General features: G+C 39.1%; 1 protein-coding gene across 1 annotated transcript; it reads left to right on the top strand.

The window, feature by feature from the left end:
* The first annotated feature begins 4769 nt into the window (after positions 1–4769).
* Positions 4770–24556, top strand: slc12a4 (solute carrier family 12 member 4). The gene is made up of 24 exons (XM_010740913.3): positions 4770–5082; positions 13275–13372; positions 13457–13588; positions 13943–14089; positions 14471–14525; positions 14801–14931; positions 15088–15329; positions 15620–15834; positions 16162–16326; positions 16680–16778; positions 16900–16957; positions 17078–17252; positions 17428–17546; positions 17742–17840; positions 18056–18175; positions 18376–18480; positions 19633–19801; positions 20510–20705; positions 21048–21217; positions 21434–21565; positions 21890–21997; positions 22117–22304; positions 22521–22654; positions 22768–24556. The coding sequence occupies exons 1-24, from the start codon at positions 4947–4949 to the stop codon at positions 22857–22859; spliced, it is 3285 nt and encodes a 1094-aa protein (XP_010739215.1). The 5' UTR covers positions 4770–4946; the 3' UTR covers positions 22860–24556.
* The last annotated feature ends 57 nt before the right edge of the window (positions 24557–24613 follow it).

Below are 24613 nucleotides of genomic sequence, written 5' to 3'. Positions count from 1 at the left end.
TTGATGAAAGTTAATCAAATTAATGTATGTTACTAATGTATGAATGCTACTGTGTCACAGCTGACAACCAAAACTAGGATGAAACAATCAAACAAACAACTATTAGACCTCAGCACCAGGTACAAACAATCATGTACAATACACAAAATGACTACTAATGTATGTGAAACTGGGGGACTCAACAAATTTGTTCAAAGCGTTTCGAGGCCCTGTCCATGGTGCTGAGGGTCTGTGAACAAAACACAGCCCTGAAACACACAGCTATATTCAGGTAAACATGAACATGAACAAAAGGCCTTTTTCACAGCAGACATTTTGATTCAATGCCTGCATTCTACTCAACTATGTCGGTAAGCAACATGAGGTGTGACAGTGAGCCAACATGCACATAATACCAGGACTCTGAAACCATAGCAGTTAAATAGAATTTAGCCAATATCAATTTCATTATTTACAGCTGTGTTTGTTTCTTGCCATAATATATAAAGGACTTTGGACTGGTTGCACGGCAGACATTTTGACATGTCAGGAAACTCACAGGCGTATTAATGACTGCTGCATTCCACCTATTGTATGTAACCTACTGGGACCCTTTATGGAACTGTGCCATTGTTAAAGTTATTGTTACTGTAAGTCCACCTGTGTTTTTCTGGCCTTGACAAGTCAACATGTCTGCTGTGCAACCAGTCCATTGTACACTTTTGTTTGCAGGTCAGGCTATTTCAAGTAAAACAAACAGTGAGCAGAAATAAGAAGGCCACTGTCCTATTATTCAATAACCACATCATATCGGCTAACATTCCACTGGACTTAATTTCTCCCACTACAGAGTCTATTGATATTTCCGCCAACTCTCTCCTGTCCAAAGGTTTTCCAACTATATCCTCTTGTTTTCACTGGGGCACAGGTCCAGTTTCAGGGTCCATCAGTCAGTCATTTCATACACGTTTTAGCACTGTTACTCATATTATTAGCAATACTGAAAAAATGGCTAATTGGCCATTTTGCTTATTGCTAACTAAACCACAATGGACTGGCTTCGCTCTCTATTTCCCAAATACCTGTGACTGTATCCTGAACAATGTCACAGCAGCATAAAGCTACTAATTAAGGGAAATCAGCTTCACCTGGGGTCTCTTTGGCACCGTTTCTGGTAGTCGTGCAATACCACCTTTTACCACACAAGGTGACTGACATTTACCGCGAATAGAAATCCAGAGGGGCGCTGTTTCACTCTTGAAGCTCTAAAAATTGAGTAGGAGATGTTCTTGACAAAACGAGTCAAATACAGTATGACCAAAAACTTTTATTAGAATGACAGCGGTATTAATAACAGGAGAAACCTGTCGAAGCCTGTTGGATAATTGTCGCCTGCCTTCTGGATGATAATGCCACCCATAGACCAGCGGCTGGTCTATTATTGTTACCTAAATATGGCTGGTGGCTGAAATAGTCTAGATTAGCAATTGTCTCTGTCATTTAAAATAAGAAAATGTCGCAATCAAAATTACGTATACTGTATATCATACAGTATATGAACCACTTTTTACTCCTCCATATCAAATGAATGCAATCAACTATCTGAGTATTGAGGAGGTAAAAACTATAACTGTACATTGTTGAAAAATATTCTTGCTATTGACCTCATCAATTAAGTTAGCAAACTAAATAGCAAACGAAATATCTATTTATCTAATACAGAGACTGACCATCTTGTGTGTCAGGAACTAGACCCATAGTTAAAAACCTCCAAGAAACCCAAATAGACTGAAACCCCCTAAAAGTTTAATCTAGCTCTCAGTCATACACTGGTAAAGCTCCTTTTGAGACAATATAATACCATGGGCAACTTTTCAGTCACCGGAGTAACCAGGCTGCATGGCATTAATTGTCCACAGAGGCAGATCTTCAGTTTCTAGAGACAAAGTGAAAGGGCCCCTGGGGCCACGTCAAGCTAATGATGGCAGCCACAGGTAATTGGATAGACTTAAGTCCCCTAAAGCACAGTATTAGAAAATCCTAATCAATGTCACTGGTAGAAAGACAAGGGGTGCTTAGCTTTCACAAGCAATTAGATTTAGCCATGCAGCTAAGTACTATTCTTTCAATCTCAGAGAAATCCCCTCCTTCAGACAATAGTCTCATGAAATTCTTAGAAAGTAGACAGGGTGACTGTGGGAAAATATGTCGCAATAAAACCAGAGAAATTAACTAAAAGGTTTACTTCACATCTTTCCACAACTGTTGACAATATTATAACTGATTACCACGTCACTTAAAAAAAAAGGTTTATTTATTCATTTAATTGTTTAAGCTACCCTAATCTAAACAGACATAACTCAATCATTATCTTTTAAAAATGAATAAATACATAGACTAACACCACAAAAAGATTGAATCTTAGCATAAAATGTTTGTTTACATCACTGATGTTTCTGAACCTAGACTATGTCATTTCAGTATATATAAAGTATTGAAAGTCTGACACCTACAGGAAGATTACTTACATTTTTATCTGGGGGCTGAAAAGATCACCTTTGCGGTATAACGCTGCCATCTATTGGGGAACAGCTGTACTCACAAGTCAGAAAAGTATGAATTTTAACTTCTATTACCAAATGAAGACAAATATGGAAGGAAGAAAGGTCAAAAGCTGTGAGCCAACATATTAAGCAAATAGATTCACCTATTCCTACCCCAGTTGGAACCTTTGACCATGGGCTAAGAAGTGTCATGGGCCCAGTCCAGGACATAGGTGAGAAGCTCCCATCCTTGAACATTCTTACCTCAGTATCTTTGCCACCAGATCCACAAATTTCTTCTGTAAGCAAGCTGACCCTTATGGGCCTCATGTTTTCTGGGACTTACCCCTCCTGCTTACGTGTCTTTCCACAAGACTGAGTAATTGTGGTGGAAGAAAAGACTGTGTCAGGCTCTGCCTTCCTGCCTGCTGCTCACTGACCCTCACTTGTACACAGCCCTGCATGTGCTAGTCAGTCTAGGAAATAGCCTTATATGGTTGATGGCATCTGTGTATTACTTCACCAAGCCAGCAAGTCAGTCAGAACAAGAAATTACTTCTGTTACGTCAAAGTCTGTCTGGAGAGAGATGAGAGAATGAGAGAAGACCATGGTAATATGATAAAAGTACAAAGGTGCCAATTACTGACAAATGTTGACATTTACAAAGTACATGTAAAAAGGGGGTAGAAAACTTGTAACAATAGGTCTATAGTCTAAAGATTACTTTAATTCTTTCTTTTTTACAGAAAACAAGCTTTACTGCCTCAGTACAAGAAAAAGTCTATTTCTAAATTTCTATATTCATGCAGTGGACAGATTTACAGATGTTACAAAGGACTTTCTAAAATATTTATGAAAATGACTCATCTTTGAAATCTCCAGGTTTTTTCCTACATTTTTACACTGTCATTGTGATGGTTACTATTTAAAGTAAAACTGTATTGTGTCTACACAACCACAACTCCTCATGCAAAAGCAGATTCCAACATGTGCTGACAATGTTTCAAAAGGCAGGGCATCTTCTGCATATTGGACTTTGACAATTTTACATAAAACATGGACAATCATCTCATATGAGTTAACATGTTCTGATAAATGATCAAGGCTATTTCAGTAGATTATTATTATATCACTATATTTATCTTCCATCTTTCTATCTTCCCTTGGAGTCAAGGATACAAAATAATTTTGTACTGGGCGTAATGACTGGAACATCTTACACCTAAGTTATTCTACTTTTATGATTTCATGGGTGTGCTTTGTATGCCTGAAGGGAGTCTATGACCAGGAACTTGTTTGTAATTAGAGTGTATAGATCATATTGTGCAGAGGCTCTTTTTTTCATATACATGTGACTCTTCCTGCAATGCCTCAGCCAAGTGAATAAATTACACTTAAACTCTTTCGTAGATATTTTTTTAATGGAACTTAGTTGTTTCAAAACCACAGTCAAAAAAATCACCCAATACAAACTAACTGTTTACAAAACCTCTGCTTGCAGGAGAAAGATTTAAAGCTGCCTTAAACAGGACCACTAATTACAGGCTTACTAAAAAGCCTTTGATCTGCTGCTTTTATGGTTTGAGAGTGGTTACTATTCCTGGAAGAGGATGGTAAACTTTACCTTCTGTTAGTTTTCTTACTGCAGTTCACTGCTTAACCTTTCCTCGTAGCTTTACCAGCTGCTGACTGTTTCACTTCAATATGTCAAAACATCAATATGTCATACTCAATGTTATACTTACTTCAATGTATTGTCATTTATTGAAAGTTGTCAAATTCTGAATGACCCTCAGTTCAAAGACTTAAATGACATGTTCAGCTGTTTGAACAGTTGGGATGGTGGCTGGGTTCATTGACTGTTTCCTCTCTTTTTGACAAACTGTGTTTTTTTTTCTATCCTCCCCTCCTTCTCTTTTCCACTCTTTTCCCCCGTCACCAATGTAGCTTGATTATTTTCCAAACTGCCACGTCGCTGTGTGTGTTTTTGGAAAAGGCCCGCATACACAGAAGACTGTCTGTCTGAACCTTGAACAGACAAGGTTCACTCTGTTAGTTGTCATTATGACAGAGAGAGCAGAAAGGGGTCACCCTACTCTCTCTTATCCTCTCATTCTACATGACTCAGGGATGACAACACTAACTCTTCAGTCCAAGCTGTCCCACAGGACACTCTCACCCCTTGAGGGTGTGTGTGAGTGTCTTTCCAAATGCATCCCTGAGACCTCCATAGCCTTTCTGTTCACACAAAAAGCCCAGGAGGGGCTGGCCTGTGGGCGGGGAGTATGATAATACCCTTCAGAGGAAGTGAGCGCAGTGTAGTGGAATGTAGTTGCCATTAGTGGGAGGTGAACTGAGGCTGGCTAACAGCTAGCCTGCTATGTTGAGTCTGAGTTGGAGACGCAGAAGCGAGTGATGAAAACATGCCTCATTTCACAGTGGTACCAGTGAAGGATCAAGCTGAGGCCAGCTATGACAGTCTAGAGGGGATTAACTGGGTGGATTACAGGGACACTGGACAGGACTACCCTGATCATCAAGACACTGTCAGTTCTGATGGTAAGTCTCACAACTTTTTACTAAGCTCTTAATCTCTCATCTTGGACACAATATGACTTATTTGGGATTTGTAAAATGTGTCCTAAAAGTAATACCTAATGAGTTAGACCAAGCACAGCATGGGAAACTTTTGCTTTGTCCTGAGAGCCTTCCGAACAGCTGGTTGTATGGTTACCATGGCAATTCTCCAAGGCCAGAACGCAGTTCTCCTACAGCAAGCATAGCAGACAGGTCTGTTTTTGACAGCTCACTTTGGGTAAAGTTGTTGAAACACTTCTTTTTATCATTTTGGAGCATTTTCTTTCTGGCTGTGGAAGTCTTTTAAAATAAATTCTGGGACAGATGAGTAACAAAGGGGGAAAACAATGAAAGAGATGAGAACCACGGAGAAAGGCACAACAGGGGTGGGATCATGCGAGGGGGGCCGGTACCACCACAGAAAGAAAAGGCCTCAAGTGCTTCCTTACACAAAAGATGGAGCTCCCTTTGTGCCAAGGGAGGATTTCCTTTCACAAAGATATGCAGCTCAACAGCACAGGAGCACATTTCTCCCTCCTTGCTTCTCTGCCTCAGCTTGTCTTTCACTGTCACTCACTTGTTTCCCCACTGTATCAGCATGGGAAGAGGAGGTGGTGGGGGGGCAGTCCTCGATAGAATAGAAAAGAAGGACAAGTAGAGGAGCAAGGAGCTTGTGGGATTATGTGAGAGCAGCACTGATTTGTGGGAAGTGAACCGACAGGGGGAACAGAGTTTTTAATAAAAGACACTCACGGGTGTGGCCTGCCAATGAAGCACCCACGCTTTACCAAGGGCCCAGAGGGCTGGGCAAGGCATAGAAACCACACACTGACTGGCCACCCATTTACAGTATATTACATTACTGTCTAGCAGTGAATGTCATGCTGACTGAGAGCTCCTTACAACTGAATAACAACAGAAGGGATCAGAGTGCAAGGCTGTAGACTCATCTAACTAGCTGTTACTGTATTAATGAGCTTACATGTGGGAATAAGGATAGGATGCATGTTCATTTCTGTGTGTTTGTGCATAAATGTGTGAGTGCGTATGTATCAATTTGCAAGACCATGCAGGTGAGATGACATGTGCTTCAGTGAGCCATATAGCCTCGGGGGACTGATATACAAGAAGGAATTTCAGCTGTTTCATGTTGACCTAGCTGTCTGCTTGTATATTTCTGGCATGCATGGAAGTCACCCTTTAGAGTCAAATGGCAATGCAAGTTAGTACACTTAAGACAGAGTACTTTATAAATGCTAAAAAATAGTGGCTTGAATGTTATCTAAGGAGACCTTTGAACCATGCCCTACATTAAGGTTGTGATGACGGGGGGAAGGGAGGAAGAACAGATGTCCTGATATAACCCTCAAAGTTTTATGGGTCAATTTCGTACAAGCTTGTGGCTGTCTCCCTTGTTTTCCTGCCGTCATAATTCTCACCCAAGCAGTAGAAAAACAACAACTATTAAACTTAGTGGACAGCTGCAAGGATGACTACATGCTGGAGTGAACAGAAGGAAGAGGAAAAAAGAAGAAGGAAGTGAGACTATGATGAATGATGGGAATGGAGCAAAGGGCACACAGAATCTTACCAGTTTAGTTTCAAACATATGTGCAAACTAAACAGTAACAGCTACCCAAGTCAGTGTAGTTGACAGCATTTTTGTAAAGTACAGATAATAGTCCATTAATCATCATAGCAGACTTATTTTTAAACATAAATTCAAAAAGAAATAAGTTTTGTTTAGGAGTAACACGTGCAGAGGGAAGTTTGAAACATGAACAGAATACTGAGTAATGTTAGGCATGCCCATAGTTAATATTCAATGTCTGACATGCAGCACTATGACATATTTAAGCAGAAAAAAGTTAGGTAGGAAAGCAATCACTGTCATAAAACTGTCTAAAAGTGGTTGCGTGTACTGGATTATCTCATCATGGGAGTGGTGGGCTTGGGTTAGGCTTAGTACATGCTGTAGCAACAGTGTGACATCTGCAGCACAGAGGAAGTGACACAGTGCAGAGTCTGTTTCAACCTTTCCAGCACAGGGCAGGACCAACACTGTGGTCATTGTAACAGTGCTGTACTGAGCAAGAGCAACTACCCTGAAAAAGCCTTCACATTTCAGGTTTTAGTTTCTTGCTGCTGTATGAAGAAGACAACATATATGTTTGTTTGTAACATAAATTGTCCATAGAGGACATGTCACCAATGCCTGGTTAACCTGGCTTGTAAAAGTCAGGGTGTAACAAAATATTTCATTTTTTAAAGTCTGCATAAAGTTTCTGTTTCAACTTAAAAAAATATGTCTCCAGTTGTGATGATTGCTTCTAAGTTTTTCTTATTTGAAAGAAAGGGGTATTTGTGCAAATATATGTAACCTTATAATATTCTCTTGTTTTAATATGATTTTTTATTCACAATCTGTTTACATCACAAACCTTATGTAAAAAAAAAAAACTTGTGCTCACTGTCACTTCAGTATTTGCTCTCTAACAACTCCATATATGTCTATTTTGCTGTTAGCTTAGCTTCTGCCCTTTTGCACTGTGCAGGTAAGCGTAGGGTTTATCAGCTTTTTAGCTGTGAACCACTTCTTGTTGTGGCTGGAAACAATGTTGATAAGAGCAGTATGACTGGACAAAAATAGTGGCAGGTCACAGAACCAAAATCATGGGCTGAAAGATGCTAAAATGCCCCTTTGATATCATTTTATCGATTGCAAACATTTTGATTAGTAAGCTTTTTTTTTTCATTCATTGTTATTGGAGAGATGGAAAAAAAAACGGAACTGTGCAAATGATATAACCAAGTAGTTAAAATGTGTATTTTTCTTGTCTTGGTCTCAGAATAAACTTATGTAATGCGTAGATGATTTGAGGAATGCTGCTGCTGTTCTCTCTGTAATTCAGGAGAACAGGGTAGCCATTCCTGTCATGCCACTCAGATAGCTCTCGAGAGATAAACAAATTGTGCTGGAGCAGAAATGTGGAGCTGATGACAGAGTTAGAGCAAATTCACGCAGCCACACACACACACACACACACACACACACACACACACACACACCCTGAACAACTCTAAGTTTAAGTATTTGTAACATTCTATAAGATCATCCCTGATAAAAAGGAAGAGCATGCTTTTTAATTATTTGTCACACATCATTTCCTATGATGCATCTGTCTTGCATCTGCCATCTTTATTCTATTTATTCATTCGCATCAAAGTGACAACAGAGCAAGCAGTGCAGCTCAGATGTTGTTTTTTCCAATCAGTACCTCCAGTTCTCCCTGAGGATCTGCTTGCAATTAAAAGCATTCATTGTGTCCTGCATCTATCAGGGTCTTCATTGCCTGATTTTAGACACTAAACATAAATCACTGAGTACAAAACATGTACAGTAATACTACTGAAAACATAAATAGTTTAGTGTCTTGCACATGTCCATGTTTTTGGAAGCATGACGAATGTAAAACATGTGAAGCTTATATTATTAATATAGAGTAGATGATGTGTAGGTAAACAAGACAATAATCTGTACCATAAACTGTACCGTCGGATGTGCATGTAACATACAAAGTAAACATTTATATAGTTATGTACATTTTACAGTTTAGTATTCATTGTGTTTTGTCTGTGCAGCTTAAACTTTAGTAAAGACACTGGAGGTACAGATCTCACTTTGTTTTGGGTTTGTTTAGTCATTAGTTCTACATCCACATTGTGTCTTTTTGAAAGCTGTTGTACGATGCACCTCTTCCCGCCCACCTTTACCCCCTGAGGTAATCAGGCTGAGCTGCTGTCCTTTTCTCATCATTAGCACACATCAAAGCTAATATGTTTTGCTGTACGACTCAGCAGGTTAGCATTCCTCTGCTCTGTTCAGATGCAGCGCTGCATGAAACACGGCCATTACAGCTATGGCTTATTGCAGCAGAATTACATTGTTTCTTGCCACAGGCTAAGGGGGAGTACAATCACCCCAAATGTTAGATAAAGCTAGGAGTGATTTTTGAAAAGGAAAACAATAAAAAGAAGTTTTTCAGTAAAATATTTAGAAAATATTCCTACCCACCACATTTTTTTTTCACGATGAAAGTGTCAGTATGTGTTGTCAAAGTCGAGGTCAATCAGTACACTGTAATCATTTTAGGATCACCGCAGTATAGAACATTCATTTAAATGTGTGTCTCCCTGGGAAGTTCATTATTAAGCTAGGACTTGGTTTGACACATGGTATTTTATTAGCTTGCCTCAGAGCATATGTGTATTCAGCATGCCCTAGTTATATGTTATTTGCAATTATGACAAATACCATGTCAAAGGTTGCTGTATCCTACTTCCACAATGGTCCATACTGTAACTAACATAATGTTATCTTGGTTAGCTCTCTACTATACAAATGCTTTTGTTGTTTGAGTAATGTAAATGGGATTTTAGATCATGTTGGTTACTCATTGATTATTTGGCATTACGCAGCTAATTTGAAAGAGTGCAAACAGTTGTAAAAGGTCAGACTGTCTCTGAGAATCATTTTACAGGCCCAGAAACATATAATGATCTTTATACAGCGAACAATAGACACAAAGTTTTCCCTTTAGCCATTTGGGCTGCTGCTAAGCAACAGTTGTACCGTGTTTGTCCAGTGGCACAGTCACATCTAGCTATGCTTTGATGGCAGCCAGTACTGTATATAAAAACAGAGAGAGAAAATGATATGTAGAAATACTCTTATTTACTTTAGACACACACACACACACACACACACACACACACACAGTTACACACACACACACACCCTCCAAACACATAATCAACATTGAACATTCTTGCCAACTAACTGCACAAAGAGCGGGCTAAGCTGTACAACTTTTCTGCCTCTCGGTGTTAAGTCTTAAATGTTTATTAAAGAGGAAGTTTAGCAAAGAGGATTTTTCAAACCCTAAGAGGCTATAAGACAGCGATATTGTTTTCCATGTCTAATCGGCTTTTTAAAAGTGCAGACACATTGCTGTGAAGTTCTTTCTTTCTTGAACATTAGTGGTTCCGAAAACGTCCAAAATGAAATGCAATATCCTAACCTGAAACCTGATGTTTCGACATTAGCACGGAATGCACTAATCAAACACTGGCTCTAAAATAGTCCATTTTACAGCCACCATAGTGTCTCCCTGATGCCTGGAATGGGAGGGTGATTCCTACACACTGATCCTTTAAAGTAAACTAATCACTTGCATGGTGGAAAGTCTCCAAGACATTTCACAGTGTGCTATTTGTTGGATAAAAGATTGATTTTGTCTGACTTGTGTTTAGAAATCATGCACTTTGCACATAGCAAGACAACATAGCATCTTTTATGGGACACCTCTGCCCATTTACAGTGTATATTTAGGCTCCGAACTAATCAGGCAGTCTGTCAAAATATTTGCTTTTGACTTTTGTTGCATTTAGTGTTGGACTGGAACTACAATTGAAAGACAATACAATTGGTACACAAAAGTGAGGTAGTTTTTCTTGTAATAAATTATAAATACAATAGCTCAAATTGTACTAAAGCTGAAGGGCTAATGAACACAGTGTATGCTTTAAAAAAAATGTCTTTGATTTATTTCTGACATAGTTGTAACCACAATATCCAGTGCTCCCCAATGCTTTTTATTGACTGGCTTTATTTTACTGACAAACCCCCAACAAAGCAGACCCTATCAATAAAACTAAAAGTAAAAAGAATAAAGAATACACTGAGTGCTTGTCTTCAGGTAGTCAGTAGAAGTAAAAGTCATGTAAGCCACTGCTGCTGAAGCTCTCTACCTTGATACACCCTTCTGTAAATGTGTCAGTGCTGCAGTATCAGTCTTTGATCTTCTGGCTGTGGGCTGTTTTGGTGGAGGACCAGTTGACATGTTGGTACACGTTGCTGTAAAGCCTCTGTGCTGTTCTGTGCACACAGCACGACTCTTGTGTGCCTTCATAACAAGCAAGTTAATCTTTAATCTTTTTAATTAGACATTTAATGTCAGGTTATTAACAAGAGACCCCCACTGTCTCCCCAACCCCTAAGCTGAACTATTTTAGGTTTTAGCAGTAGGATAGTCACGTGGAGCACAGTACTTGGAGCACCACTGATTGAGTAAGATTCCTGCCAGGAAACATCTGAACATATCTCACTTTATGGTTAATTGTGGAGTGACATTCATCTGCATTGCTCCAAAAATACTAAATGTCTCTTTAATTGGCTCCGATCAATTGCTTTTGCAATAGGAGCCCACAGAATTAAGTGAATCAGTGGTTCTTTCTCGTCTGCGTTTCCCCCTATTGTTGCTTCAAACACATAGTTTCTAGTTTTTCTCCAATGTCACTGGCAGCAAGAGGACACTAGAGGACAGTGTTGGCAGTGTTGTTTTCTACTCTTCTCCCTTCCCAGACATCACTAAAATCCAGCTGTGTAGTCAGACATTTGACAGACACACCAATAAGTATTTGGCTGTTACGCTTCAAGTGATTACCTTATTCTTTCAGTTTTTACATCCTTTAGACATTTTGAAACAAAAAACTTGGTGCAATGGAGAAATAAAACTCATACCATGTCTCTCAGCATCATATACAAGTTCTTGTGATTGTTTTGCTTTTTGCTGCATTCTTGAAATAATAGCTTGGAATAGAGTTTGTGACATCTAGATTTATCCAGAGTGAGCATTAGTAGATTGTAATGACACAGACGCTATAATATTGTACTTCTTTGAGATACCCTCAACCCGAGGCTCTTGTATCCCCATGGGCAGACATGTACAGTATTGTGTGTGTGTGTGTGTGTGTGTGTGTGTGTGTGTGTTTGTATGAGAGTTTCAGTGATTAACCACTCCCACCTCTCAACCCCCCTCACACTGTGCACCATGTGTTAGATCAGGCCCCTGAATGAGTATTCACCCTTGGTGACCGGGTGTCCTGGATAGTAATCGACAATTCCCCAAGCTAGAGCACAGGGTCCTCTGTTGCAGTATGCACACAGCGCATGACTATGCTTACCCACAGTGATAATAGCAGCAGTGTGACACAGAACGCAGGTGAGTGGAGATCACCGTTGAAACTCAACCAACTCACTCGCAAAAGAGCTGCTATTTTTTTCAATGTAGTTGAGAATATTTTTCTGTTTCATGCACACTTGGAATACTGGCAGACTTTTTGCTGCAAGATTAATTTGGGTTCAAGATGTTGCTGTTAAGGTCTATGGACTCTAATAACTCTCTAATAGCTTAGGTAATTTCTAGGTAATGAGGTATATGCATGCCTAGGAGTGTGACTATGTGGGCAGTAATTACTCCAGACTCTGTGCTCATCTCTGCTTGATTCTTTTCTTCAAAAGCCAAATTTAATAAGAGGAAAATCTAATTATATGCATGTTTATTTACCTGGACTTTGCTTTACCGGCCTGTGCTCCCTTTGGCCTTTCACTGCTGTTTTACTGCATGAACTATGTTTCTAAAGTGTACAGCTACATGGGGATTACTAAAATGCTTGAAGCTATTGAATATATTGAATATTGAAAAGGATTGCTATGGAAATATGGACGTAGTGTAGCAAATTGTAGTTTTCTTATTAAATGCTCTACCGGCAATGGTGCTGGGCTGTTTGTTTGTTTTTAGGGATTTTATCTCAATAATGCCACATTAACAACATATGTTTTCCTTTTATTACAAATCTAGAAATAGTCACAAATGTTGTTTCCAATAACTGATTTCACTCTATTTGGACTGCAAATTGGGTTTTTAAAAATATATTTTTAATCTATATTGATACTTTGCATGTAGAGCTTAATGCCATCTGTGACACATATCTTACAAAATATTACATGTAAAAAAAAAGAGGTAACTGTGACTGTTCTTGTGAGTCTGTTATTCGAATAATTTAAGGCCCTACCTTAGTTTATAATAATCTAACCAATCTTAGTGTAAACCCAAATGAACGACTGGATTCTAATAGTGTCTTTGAGAGATTCAGGTGAGCATTGTTTTCATCTGATCTAATTGGTATATTAGAGAAACTTCTCTGATACTGTTGGATACTTTATACTGTTGGTAGAAGTCTGTTTGTTACAGTAATTAAACATCTTAAGATAGGCCAAAAGCTTGCCTCTATAGCTCAAATTGTTGGTAAACTTTATCTCTCTCTAACAGGACATGGGAATCATAAAGAAGACAGTCCATTTCTCAGCAGTGCTGATGCTGCAAGCAAGAAGAATGACTTCTATGACAGGAACCTGGCTTTGTTTGAGGTGTGTTGTTTATACATCCCAACATTTTTGTCGGATTATAGATCAAACTCATTCAATTAACATCTTCCACCATTCACCCTCTAGGAAGAACTGGACATCCGGCCAAAGGTTTCCTCTCTGCTCAGCCGCTTGGTCAGCTACACTAACATCACCCAGGGAGCCAAGGAGCATGAGGAGGAGGAGAGCGCTCTGGCCTCACGTAGGAAGACCCCCAAGGTTAGAAGTCAGGGGCACAGTGGAGGACGGCTATGCCTCATTGATTTTTATCAGTCTTTTGAGGTTTAGAAACATTATCCTGCTCTTCTGGCTCTCTCTCTGTCTTGCTATCCAAATTCTAGTTTTGTATTAAGACTTGCTGATTGATTGCTTATGACTTTGCACGCTCTGCAGTCATACTGTAGCTGTGTGAGACCTGGATACGTGGAAAGAGCTGATAACATGATTGAATGACCTTAAAAAGTACATCAATCAATGCTAATGATCAATAGACTCCTGAAATGTCATGGTCAATATTCTCCCCTCTCTCTCTCTTTGCCTCCCCCTCCTTCTCTCCATCTTTCTCTCTATTAGTCTCCCAACATGGGCACACTGATGGGAGTCTACTTGCCGTGTCTCCAGAACATTTTTGGTGTCATTCTTTTCCTCCGACTGACATGGATTGTTGGGACGGCTGGCGTCATGCAATCCCTCCTGATTGTCCTAATGTGCTGCTCATGTGTCAGTATGCGCACACACACTGTACTGTACTCAGATACACACCCACTATTATGCTGGGTTTATTACACCAACAATGTAGGCCAGCTTCTATTGTTGAACCAGACAATCGAATACACATGGTTGCATAAGTAGCAGCAATTATTTAGGAAGTCACTGTGACTTGTGTTTTTTACTCAGTATGCTTTCCATTAAATTTCTTACATAACAAATACTGTAGTATTATTATAAACGTCCATGCTACATATGATAAATGTTGGAATGTTCCATCTTAGATGCTTTCAGCTGTTGGTTTGATCAGAGGTTATGTAACACCAGTGTTTCCATGACATCTGTATGAGGGTCCTTTTCCAAGTTAATCATATTTTCCGCTTTCCTCTGCAGACCATGCTCACAGCCATATCAATGAGTGCCATTGCAACTAATGGTGTTGTTCCAGGTATTATTTTGAACCTCATTACTCAATTTCCCTCAGCATTTATCCAGATATCCTTGATAAATACTTTTTGTGGCATATTGTTTTTATTTTTCAAAATAGTTCTGAACTAAATTGGAATTATTGGGACTTAAAGTCCTTTGACTTTAATATCTCTGGACTACTCTGAAAATCCACTTGGGGGCAGCAGAAGTTTACTGTTATATCTACTTCATGTAGTACACATTGTGGGCTTTCTAGTTGCTTTGTGTGTGTAACAATTTGTTTCACTGTTGTAGCCGGAGGGGCGTACTTCATGATCTCACGCTCTCTTGGTCCTGAGTTTGGAGGAGCTGTGGGGCTGTGCTTCTACTTGGGCACCACCTTTGCTTCTGCCATGTACATACTAGGGGCCATTGAAATCTTCTTGGTCAGTTTTCAAAAATAATATTCTGTGTTTACATCCCAGCTCACATTTGTATACTAAGATATGATCACCAAATCACTGTATGATCATCATGCATTTTGTTTTTACTGTATACTGTATATGCAGTAACTGTTCTGTTCTAATTTTATTTCTCCTCAGAAATATCTGATCCCCCAGGCGGCCATCTTTCACGCAACAGACCCTCCTGGAAGTGACAGTGCCATGCTGAACAATATGCGAGTTTATGGTTCTATCTGCCTCAGCCTGATGGCTGTGGTGGTTTTTGTCGGAGTGAAATATGTCAACAAGTTGGCCTCTCTTTTCCTCGCCTGTGTAATTATCTCAATTGTCTCTATTTATGCTGGGGCAATCAAATCCATGACTCATCCACCAGAATTCCCGTAAGTCTGCTGAGATAGTTTTCTCGAATAAACATGTGTCTTAACAGGAAATTGTGAAAATTATGTATCCCCTGTTTTTATGTGAGGCGAATCGGATAGATAATTAAATATTTCATTTGGAGGCCCACAGTCTATCCAGTCACCATCAATGTGCGGAAATAACACTGAATTATTTTTTGGTTATAATGATAAAGAAGAGGAGTATGATGAGGAAGATGATGATGTTGGTACTGGAAATAATGAAGACTAACAAAGTAATAATATTATTTTTGTCCCTGATATTGCTGTAGGATCTGCATGCTGGGAAACAGGACTTTGGTGAGAGATCGCTTTGATGTGTGTGCTAAAACTGTGATAAAGGGAAACATCACAGTGCCCAGTCAGCTATGGGACAGGTTCTGTCTGCCGGGGAACTTGAGCAGCACACAGTGTGATGACTACTTCGTCCAGAACAATGTGACAGAGATACAGGGCATTCCTGGACTGGGAAGTGGGATTATTAGAGGTAAATTTATCATGAGACGGAATTTATCATGAGCATGGGATTTTGTTAGATAATAAAGCTCTTAATGTTCTAAGTATATACTGTATATCATTATGACAGACAAACCAATTAAAGGATAGAATGGATTGTATTCATATAACCATTCAAGCTCAATTTGCATTTTGCCATATTTTTAAAGAATATAAGGAAACAATTATGATTATGTGGCAAATATAATCTTTTTTTTGTGTGAGAAAATCAAATCTCTATATTTTGAAATGTCTCACCTCAGGTTTGATAAAATGCCACTCTCTTTCAGTGATTTAAATGACTGTTCTCTGTTGTTAGAAAACATGTGGGGTGACTACCTGCAGAAAGGAGAGATCTTAGAGAAACCAGGTCTACAGTCAGTGGATGTCCACGGTGCCCTTGAGAACTTTGGGATGTACGTGTCTGCAGACATCGCTACATCATTCACACTTCTGGTGGGGATCTTCTTCCCGTCTGCCACAGGTATAACAATGTCATAAGCCACACAAAGGGCCAAACCTCAGTCTTAGATCAGAACAGTAAAATATATTTTTTTCCAAAGTTGTTTACATTAAATTTTAAATCAATTAACAAATCGGGTGATTGTGACAACAACTAGTGCAGTATATAGAAGAGGCTGACCTATTAAAACTGGAATATAATAATACAGACATGAGCTGCCTGCTATGTTGTTATTTTAACAGAAGTAACTCGCACACAGGGAAACTGCTCAGCAGATTCAATGTAATAGAGAAGTTTTAACCCTCCCCAGTAGGGGGCATGGTTGGGCAATGTTTGCATGCTCTTTGATTTATCTACTGTCTATTTTCTTAAAGGTATCATGGCAGGCTCCAACAGATCCGGTGATCTTCGCGATGCTCAGAAGTCCATCCCTGTGGGAACTATCTTAGCTATTACTACTACTTCACTTGTTTGTATCCTTATTTTGGTGACTACACACAATAAACTAACAATCTTGGTTTTTAAACAGGATAGAGAAGCAGATTTGATATACATCTTTGTGTCACCTTGAGCTCCTTGACCTCCTATATTCAGATTTTACTTCTGTGGTCCTCTTTGGTGCTTGCATTGAAGGAGTCGTCCTTCGGGACAAGTAAGTTCATTTGTGTTCTACTGCAAGTTAGTACTGTTATCAAAACACTTTTTGGAAAGTGAAGTATGGAAAAAGATAAGTTCATCATAAGTGTCTCATTCAGTCAGCATTTACTTGCAGGTTTGGGGATGCTGTTAGGAAGAACTTGGTGGTGGGAACACTCTCCTGGCCGTCTCCCTGGGTTATTGTCATCGGCTCTTTCTTTTCTACAATTGGGGCGGGCCTGCAGTCCCTCACAGGGGCCCCTCGACTTCTACAGGCTATTGCCAAGGACAACATCATTCCTTTCCTCAGGGTAAGACAGTCCACACTATTAATGATGCATCCACATTCTCTGAATAAAGTCATTCCACAGTACCTCAGGCAACGCAGAAATGATTTGAATATTGGATATTATTTGAATATGTTACAGTATTGGACAAGAGATGATTTGCATTTCTGCATGTGAAGTTTTGAATTTTTGGTTTCAGGTGTTTGGTCATGGAAAGACCAATGGAGAGCCTACATGGGCACTCCTACTGACTGGTCTTATAGCTGAGCTGGGAATCCTTATTGCCTCCCTGGATATGGTGGCTCCTATTCTGTCCATGTAAGCTCACATACATGCACACATGCCAAAAAATTACAACACATGCCAATTATATATTGTACACTCCCCATACATCCATTTCTCTCAGAAATTACTTTACATGTTATGTATGTGAATTTGGTTATGGCCAACCATAACACTGATGCTATCGCATTAGCTACACCAAATATGTTGATCTTTGTCTTTATTCAACAGGTTCTTCTTGATGTGCTATCTCTTTGTGAACTTAGCCTGTGCAGTTCAGACTCTTTTACGCACACCCAACTGGAGGCCGAGGTTTAAATATTACCACTGGTGAGTATGAGGGTGCATCTTCCCCACACTTTTTACAAGGGGTGGGATCACACTGTCTGTCTCAAGCATTCAAATTACCAACAAGTCCACTCATGTAGGATTTATGGTACAGTTACCCTTATGAAAGACCAATGCTTTATGCATACTTGTAAATAATGTTACTATTTTTGGTATGCAAGAAACTTCAGGCTTTACCGTATGTGTCACACCCACAGGGCTCTCTCGTTCCTTGGAATGAGTATGTGTCTGGCTCTAATGTTCATCTCTTCCTGGTACTATGCTATTGTGGCTATGGGCATTGCTGGAATGATCTACAAGTACATTGAGTACCAGGGGTATGTCTGGAGTCTATTAAGCACTTTTTATTATCTGTTATGTCACATTCTTGTGTGGTATGGGGTGATGATGGATGATGATGTCTCTGTGTTTCTGTCTGACCTCTGTGCGTCGGTAGCAGATGTTAGTGACCAGCTGGTTATTTAAATTGTTTGTCATCCCTTATGTTTGTGTTTTGTCTCCTCCACTCACACAACAGAGCAGAGAAGGAGTGGGGAGATGGTATAAGAGGACTGTCCCTTAGTGCTGCCCGATACGCCCTGTTAAGACTGGAGGTTGGACCTCCACACACCAAGAACTGGAGGTACATCTACACCTATAGGAGATACTCCAATTACACTGGGAAACAATTTGAAGTTGAGTTAGATTTTATGCTGACAAGACAAGCCATGGGCCCCTCACAAAGTGTGCAAGCAGTGTGTCGAGGGTTTACGGATGGTATCCCCATGGCTTGGCGAGAGCAAAAAGATCATTGCACAGTTACAGTACTTTGGTTTAGTGAAAACAAGCACATATCTGTTAAGTACAGTATTTTTCATATTTTTTAAGAAAACAGGGATCCTATAGTTCAAAAACTTAACGTGATAGAGAAAAACTTTTGGATTCTGTACCCAAAAATTTGTTAAAAACAGCTGTCAGACCAAACTCACAAAAATGTTGTGTGTTCCCCAGTGTTAGCACCACAACCACATTACATGTTGGGATATAAAATCTGTTTTCACATCTGTGTTCAGTTATGAGAAGAATCCATATATTATCAGATCACTGTATTGCACTGCATCCCATACACAGTCAATGTTGGAATGGATTAGTGAGAAGCTACAAGTTTTATTAAAATCCTGTCCTGTGGCAACTATATCCCACCCTTCAATGAAATTGCCTCTCCAGAATGATGATAATGCCACACAACATAAGCAACATATGAGAGATTTATTACCAGCTATTATCTGTATTGACACACAATGTGTTGTCTGACAGAACAGTTCATGGAAGTTGAATAGAAAAGGAGAAGAAGAGTTTTGTTTTTTTTGCTTTTTTAATTAGAAGCTTCTTCTTTCTGTGTATTCTGAGTAAGTTTGTGCAGTTTGTTCAATCACTCATTGCCTCTTTTGTCAGTCACACAATTCTTTGATGCAATAGCAACACAATAGCTAGTTCTCCTCCATGGAAATATCAAGCAAAAAACAGTGTCTTATTTCAGGATATAGTTTGAACCCGATTCACAGTGCAACACTTTCTATGCTAGAAGCATTTCTCTAGGTACTTAATGTACAGTTTTATCAAAATCCAGTTAGTAATATCTAACATCCTTCCCCTAATAAAAATAACATGAGCATCAGCTAATGTCTATGCTTTCTATGCAACTGCATCCAATGCAAATAATTTCCTTTCAATACTTTGGTGACACACCTTTGATCCAGGCCTTTGTCTGATGTTGACCGTCTTTGCACTACAGACCTCAGCTGTTGGTGCTATTGAAGCTGGACGAGGATCTCCATGTAAAGTATCCTCGACTGCTCACCTTTGCCTCACAGCTGAAGGCAGGAAAAGGTCTGACCATTGTGGGCTCAGTAGTCCAGGGCAACTTCCTGGACAGTTATGGGGAAATGCAGGCAGCTGAACAGGTGAATACTGGAAAGGGATATATGCTGTACATGCTCTGTAAAATTGTCTCTTCTACTGTCTGTTGCTGTCTGTGTTTCGACTAATTGTTACAAATGACCACCTTTTGTAAATTGAAAAGCACAATGAGGTGTAAAATGTGCTTCAATGTGAATTTTAAATTTGTTTTACAGTTCCTGCTTCTTTTTTTTTTGCATTTGTCTCTTTAATCAAAGGGTATGGCTGCAGACAGCTTGTTGTTGTCTGCACAATATGGATCCAATGAGCCATTTTCACATAAAATGAGGGATTGTGGTTTGGTTTCACAATTCAATGTTCTTTGGCAAAGAATTAAACAAGTGAAGCAAGGTTGGCTCTTGTTAATGTGACAATAACGAGAGAAATTAATCTCTCATCCTCGATTCACTGTGCTAAGCCAATAGTCATGCGTTGTATCCTGTATTAGGAGTAATCATTAGAGCTTATGCTATACAGGGAGGTAGAGAGGATACAGCCTGGATTCATTTAATGTCAACTATTGAACAGTTGTTGTTTCTATGTAAATAATTTGGTGTAAAGTTAAGCTATGAATTATAATCCATTCAGCTATATGAACTTTTAGATAACTGCCTTTTAAAACATTAATGGCTTATAACTGTTTATGTGGTTTACCTGCTTACTGCTTGTCGTGATCATAGACTAAAATTCTTGGTTCACATTTTTTCTGCCAGGCCATTAAAAATATGATGGAGATTGAGCGAGTCAAGGGTTTCTGCCAGGTTGTGGTGGCATCCAAGGTGCGGGAGGGTGTTGTCCATCTGATCCAGTCCTGTGGTCTGGGGGGCATGAAGCACAACACTGTAGTGATGGGCTGGCCGTATGGCTGGAGGCAGAGTGAGGACCCTCGTGCCTGGAAGACTTTTATCAGTAAGACTCACACTGAAATACTGCTCATACAACATTACACTTAAAAAGGCCCAATCAGCATTTGCAGTATGTCACACTTATTAAATAACTGCCATTCCAAAACAACTTTGACTCTGTACTGTAAATCACATGTAAATCCTAAATGTACCAAACAAATGGTTTCAATACTATGAATTTATTCTAAAAGCTCATGTGAATATACTCTTTGGATGTTCAAATACATTTTGTGTAAATTTTCAACTAGATTGTACAGAATGTAGGATTTAACTGTATTTATTTATAAAGTATTCATGTGTACAGTACAGTTAAGATCCATGCCTCCGTGTTTTCATCTCTACTCAGACACAGTCCGCTGCACAACAGCTGCCCACCTGGCCCTGATGGTGCCCAAAAATGTGTCCTTCTACCCAAGCAACCATGAACGCTTCACAGATGGCAACATTGATGTGTGGTGGATCGTACATGATGGAGGGATGCTAATGCTGCTACCTTTCTTGCTCAAACAGCATAAAGTGAGATGCGAGCTATCTGCGTTTAATTCAATGATATGCTACTTTGGAAGATGCAGTAATGTAGTTTTACCATTTATAGAATGGATATATTGAGATTATTAGATGTTTTTCTTTTTTTTCTCTTTTTTTATTCATGCATTTTTTTTTTACAACACAGACAATAAAAACAAAGCCTTAAAGTTGTGGCAATACCTCATTGTTATATTTCCATTTTAGGTTTGGAAGAAATGCAAGATGCGCATTTTTACCGTAGCCCAGATGGACGACAATAGCATCCAGATGAAGAAAGATCTGGCCACATTCCTTTACCAACTGAGAATAGAGGCTGAGGTGGAAGTGGTGGAGATGGTAAGAAATCCATATTACACAACTACTAATCTAACTAAACAAAACAAAAGTGATAACTTGTAGTGGGCTTTTTATAGCCATTCAGAGTGAATAACAAGTACCGGTTTTTCAAATTAAATGCAACCAGATGCCCATTATGTTTTACCTAAACAGAACAAGTTTGTTGTTAACTACAAGATGATAAACATGTTTATTTCAAAGTAAATTCCTTCCACTGCATACCTAAACAGTAACTTATTTACTTCCATGTTCAACACACAAATAGGTTTCAGTTGAAAATCTTTAAACAATGTCATATTATTAAATATGATGTTTGTACTTTAGCATGATAGTGACATCTCAGCATACACCTACGAGCGAACGTTAATGATGGAGCAGAGGTCCCAGATGTTGAGGCAAATGAGGCTGTCCAGTGCAGAAAGACAAAGGGAGGTATGATTCCATGATTTTAATTTCCACTCCTGCTTGTCTCTAGTGGTACAACTGGGAAATTTCTCCTGCTCAAATGTATCTCTTTTAGTTGCTTCATAATATTCCTATGGCACTCACAGGCTCAGCTGGTTAAAGACAGACACTCTTTGGTGCGTATGGGAAGTCTATACTCAGATGAGGAGGAGGAGGTGGTGGAGTCTCCTCCAGAAAAGGTTCAGATGACGTGGACGAGAGAGAAGTGTGAAGCTGAGAGGAGGAACAGAAATAATGCACCGGAGAACTTCAGAGAACTCATGAGCCTCAAACCGTGAGTTTTAGACACTTAAATGGTTATGTCGATCTACGGTTGAAAAAAAATGTAGTGTCAAGAGAAAGGGCTGACAGTGATGCTGAACCATTCACCTCATTTACCTTTCCATTGTTGTATCTTTATTTGGCACAGATCATTTGAAAGAGTCCAAAAATGTTTATTACTAGCACAAATGGATTTTACACTCTTTCTCCCCTCTTTGCTGTATTCCAGGGACCAGTCCAATGTGCGCCGAATGCATACAGCTGTAAAACTGAATGAGGTCATAGTCAACAGGTCTCATGATGCTCGATTAGTGCTGCTGAACATGCCAGGCCCACCTCGAAACACAGATGGTGATGAGAACTGTATCCTTTGACAACAAACAAAAACAAACTAAAAGGGGTCTTGTAGGATTTGAAAGATTTTCAGCTGCAGATCATGTGTCTATTGTTTAGTAATTCTTTAACATGCACATCAGATATGGAGTTTCTGGAGGTGCTGACTGAAGGCTTGGAAAGAGTGCTGCTGGTCCGAGGTGGAGGTCGGGAGGTTATCACTATCTACTCATGACCAAGTATTAGCTGCTACACAGGAGCATCAACCTTGACAAAATACGTTCAACATGAGGCAACTCCTGCTTTGCTGCCAGACAGTTCTGGGTAGATGTCTGAATTTGACACTTTTATTGTGAAGTACAGACTTTTGAATACAAAAGAGGTTTATTCTATTCTTGTAGAATACTGGGACACATTAGTGTATATATCAATCTGTATGTTCACGGCTCTGCCATTCTTTAGAAATGAAAGATGTTATTTTTCTCTCACAGAAATCAATGCTTGTGTTTCAAACAGTAAAAAAAACAACTTTGGATAAAGATTTTATTATTTCTCTTATTTATAGGTCACAAATACCTCTTCATGTGTAAACCTATATTTGACATTTTGGCAGACAGAACTATCCTGAGTAGTACATGTGTTGTTACAACTGTTTTTTTTTTTTGTCTGAAAACAACTTTTGATTTCGGAAGCACATCTCTATTTATTTATTTATTTTTTCAACACTTCCCCACTGAGGTAAAGAATATGTTACTGTAGATACTAAACACAGTGCGTGATGTTGGTTGTGCCGCATACAGCAGGTGGCACAGAATCCAGTTTGTAAATGTGGATGCTAGAGATCATAAAGCAAATTTTCAAAGAGTCATAATGTATGATTTTTGGACTGATTTTGTGTTGTTGATTGTTATGGAATTTTCTATCCTTAGGTTACATGAGGTCACGTGTGGGCCTTGAGGTCCTTGGCAGTATTAATTGTTTGGCTTTGATTGGGAACAGTATGTGCCAGTCTATCTCAACACTGTGGTGGTCGGGGTCGAAGAGACCTATTGCTGCCTTCCTAGACATAATAGATAGCTTGCCATAGACGTCCCAATCTGCGTAAACAGACATCTGTGTCTTCAGACTAGAATATGCTTTTTTTGCAAATAACACCTTGCCAGTGTTCTTTGCAATAACACCTCCAAGGGTAAAAACATTCTCTTTGGCTAATTCTGGGTGTATAGTATTTGTGGTGTTATCTTGGGTTTAAAGTCTATCCACCAGCATGAGTTGACTTTTGAACTGTCCTGATTATTCTTTCTGCAAACTTTGATTTTGATTTTTTTATGAAAATCCAACAGTGTTTTTATAAGTGATAAACAATGAGAAGGCGTGCAGATATTAAAAGCTAATGACACAATGCGAAGAATGCTCCTGGTCTTCCCTTCACATCAGTTTTAATAAAAATATATTTTTTGATAGGTTGGAGTGGATTATGTCACTTGCCAGCAATGCAAATATATCTGTTTGGTAATTATGAGTTTGGCACAATACACTCTTTAAGTGTTAACTTTATCTTGGCAGTATTTTAGTGAAGCTATGTGTATTAAGGCTTGTAGAGCTATTATGTCAAAGCTGTGTAGTTTGTGAAAAGCATGCAAATGGTATAGACATTAATGAAACATCAAAGTGAGCCAACCAAAGCGAATTCTTATCAGTTCTGTTGGCATTACGGTGTTTTATCTGAATCCTATTTGGTTTCCGGTTTAGCTGCTTGTTCTAAGTTAAAGGTTGTGTTTCAATAATTTCTATGTGTAATTATTAATGTGAGAAAAAAACAGGCAGTTTAGCCAAAGAACAGTTCAGCTAACACTAAAATGCACACTATGTTTTGTAAACTTCCATAATATCTTATAATGCTATTAAATAAAAAGAACATCCCTTTATAAACTGTTCTCCTTGTACTACTTTGTTGAAGGGCTTTATCAAATACATTAAAATAATATG

This window comes from Larimichthys crocea, chromosome VIII (assembly GCF_000972845.2).
Source record: "Larimichthys crocea isolate SSNF chromosome VIII, L_crocea_2.0, whole genome shotgun sequence".
In the NCBI taxonomy this organism is placed as follows: domain Eukaryota; kingdom Metazoa; phylum Chordata; class Actinopteri; family Sciaenidae; genus Larimichthys; species Larimichthys crocea.
This window is presented reverse-complemented; position numbering and strand designations above follow the sequence as displayed.

Bases quoted from the DNA above. Each gene is read 5' to 3' on its own strand.
- slc12a4 (XM_010740913.3), top strand. From the start codon at position 4,947: ATGCCTCATTTCACAGTGGTACCAGTGAAGGATCAAGCTGAGGCCAGC. The intron at 20,706-21,047 runs GTAAGACTCACA...ATCTCTACTCAG, and splicing joins TGCCTGGAAGACTTTTATCA to ACACAGTCCGCTGCACAACA. The intron at 21,218-21,433 runs GTGAGATGCGAG...TTTCCATTTTAG, and splicing joins TCTTGCTCAAACAGCATAAA to GTTTGGAAGAAATGCAAGAT.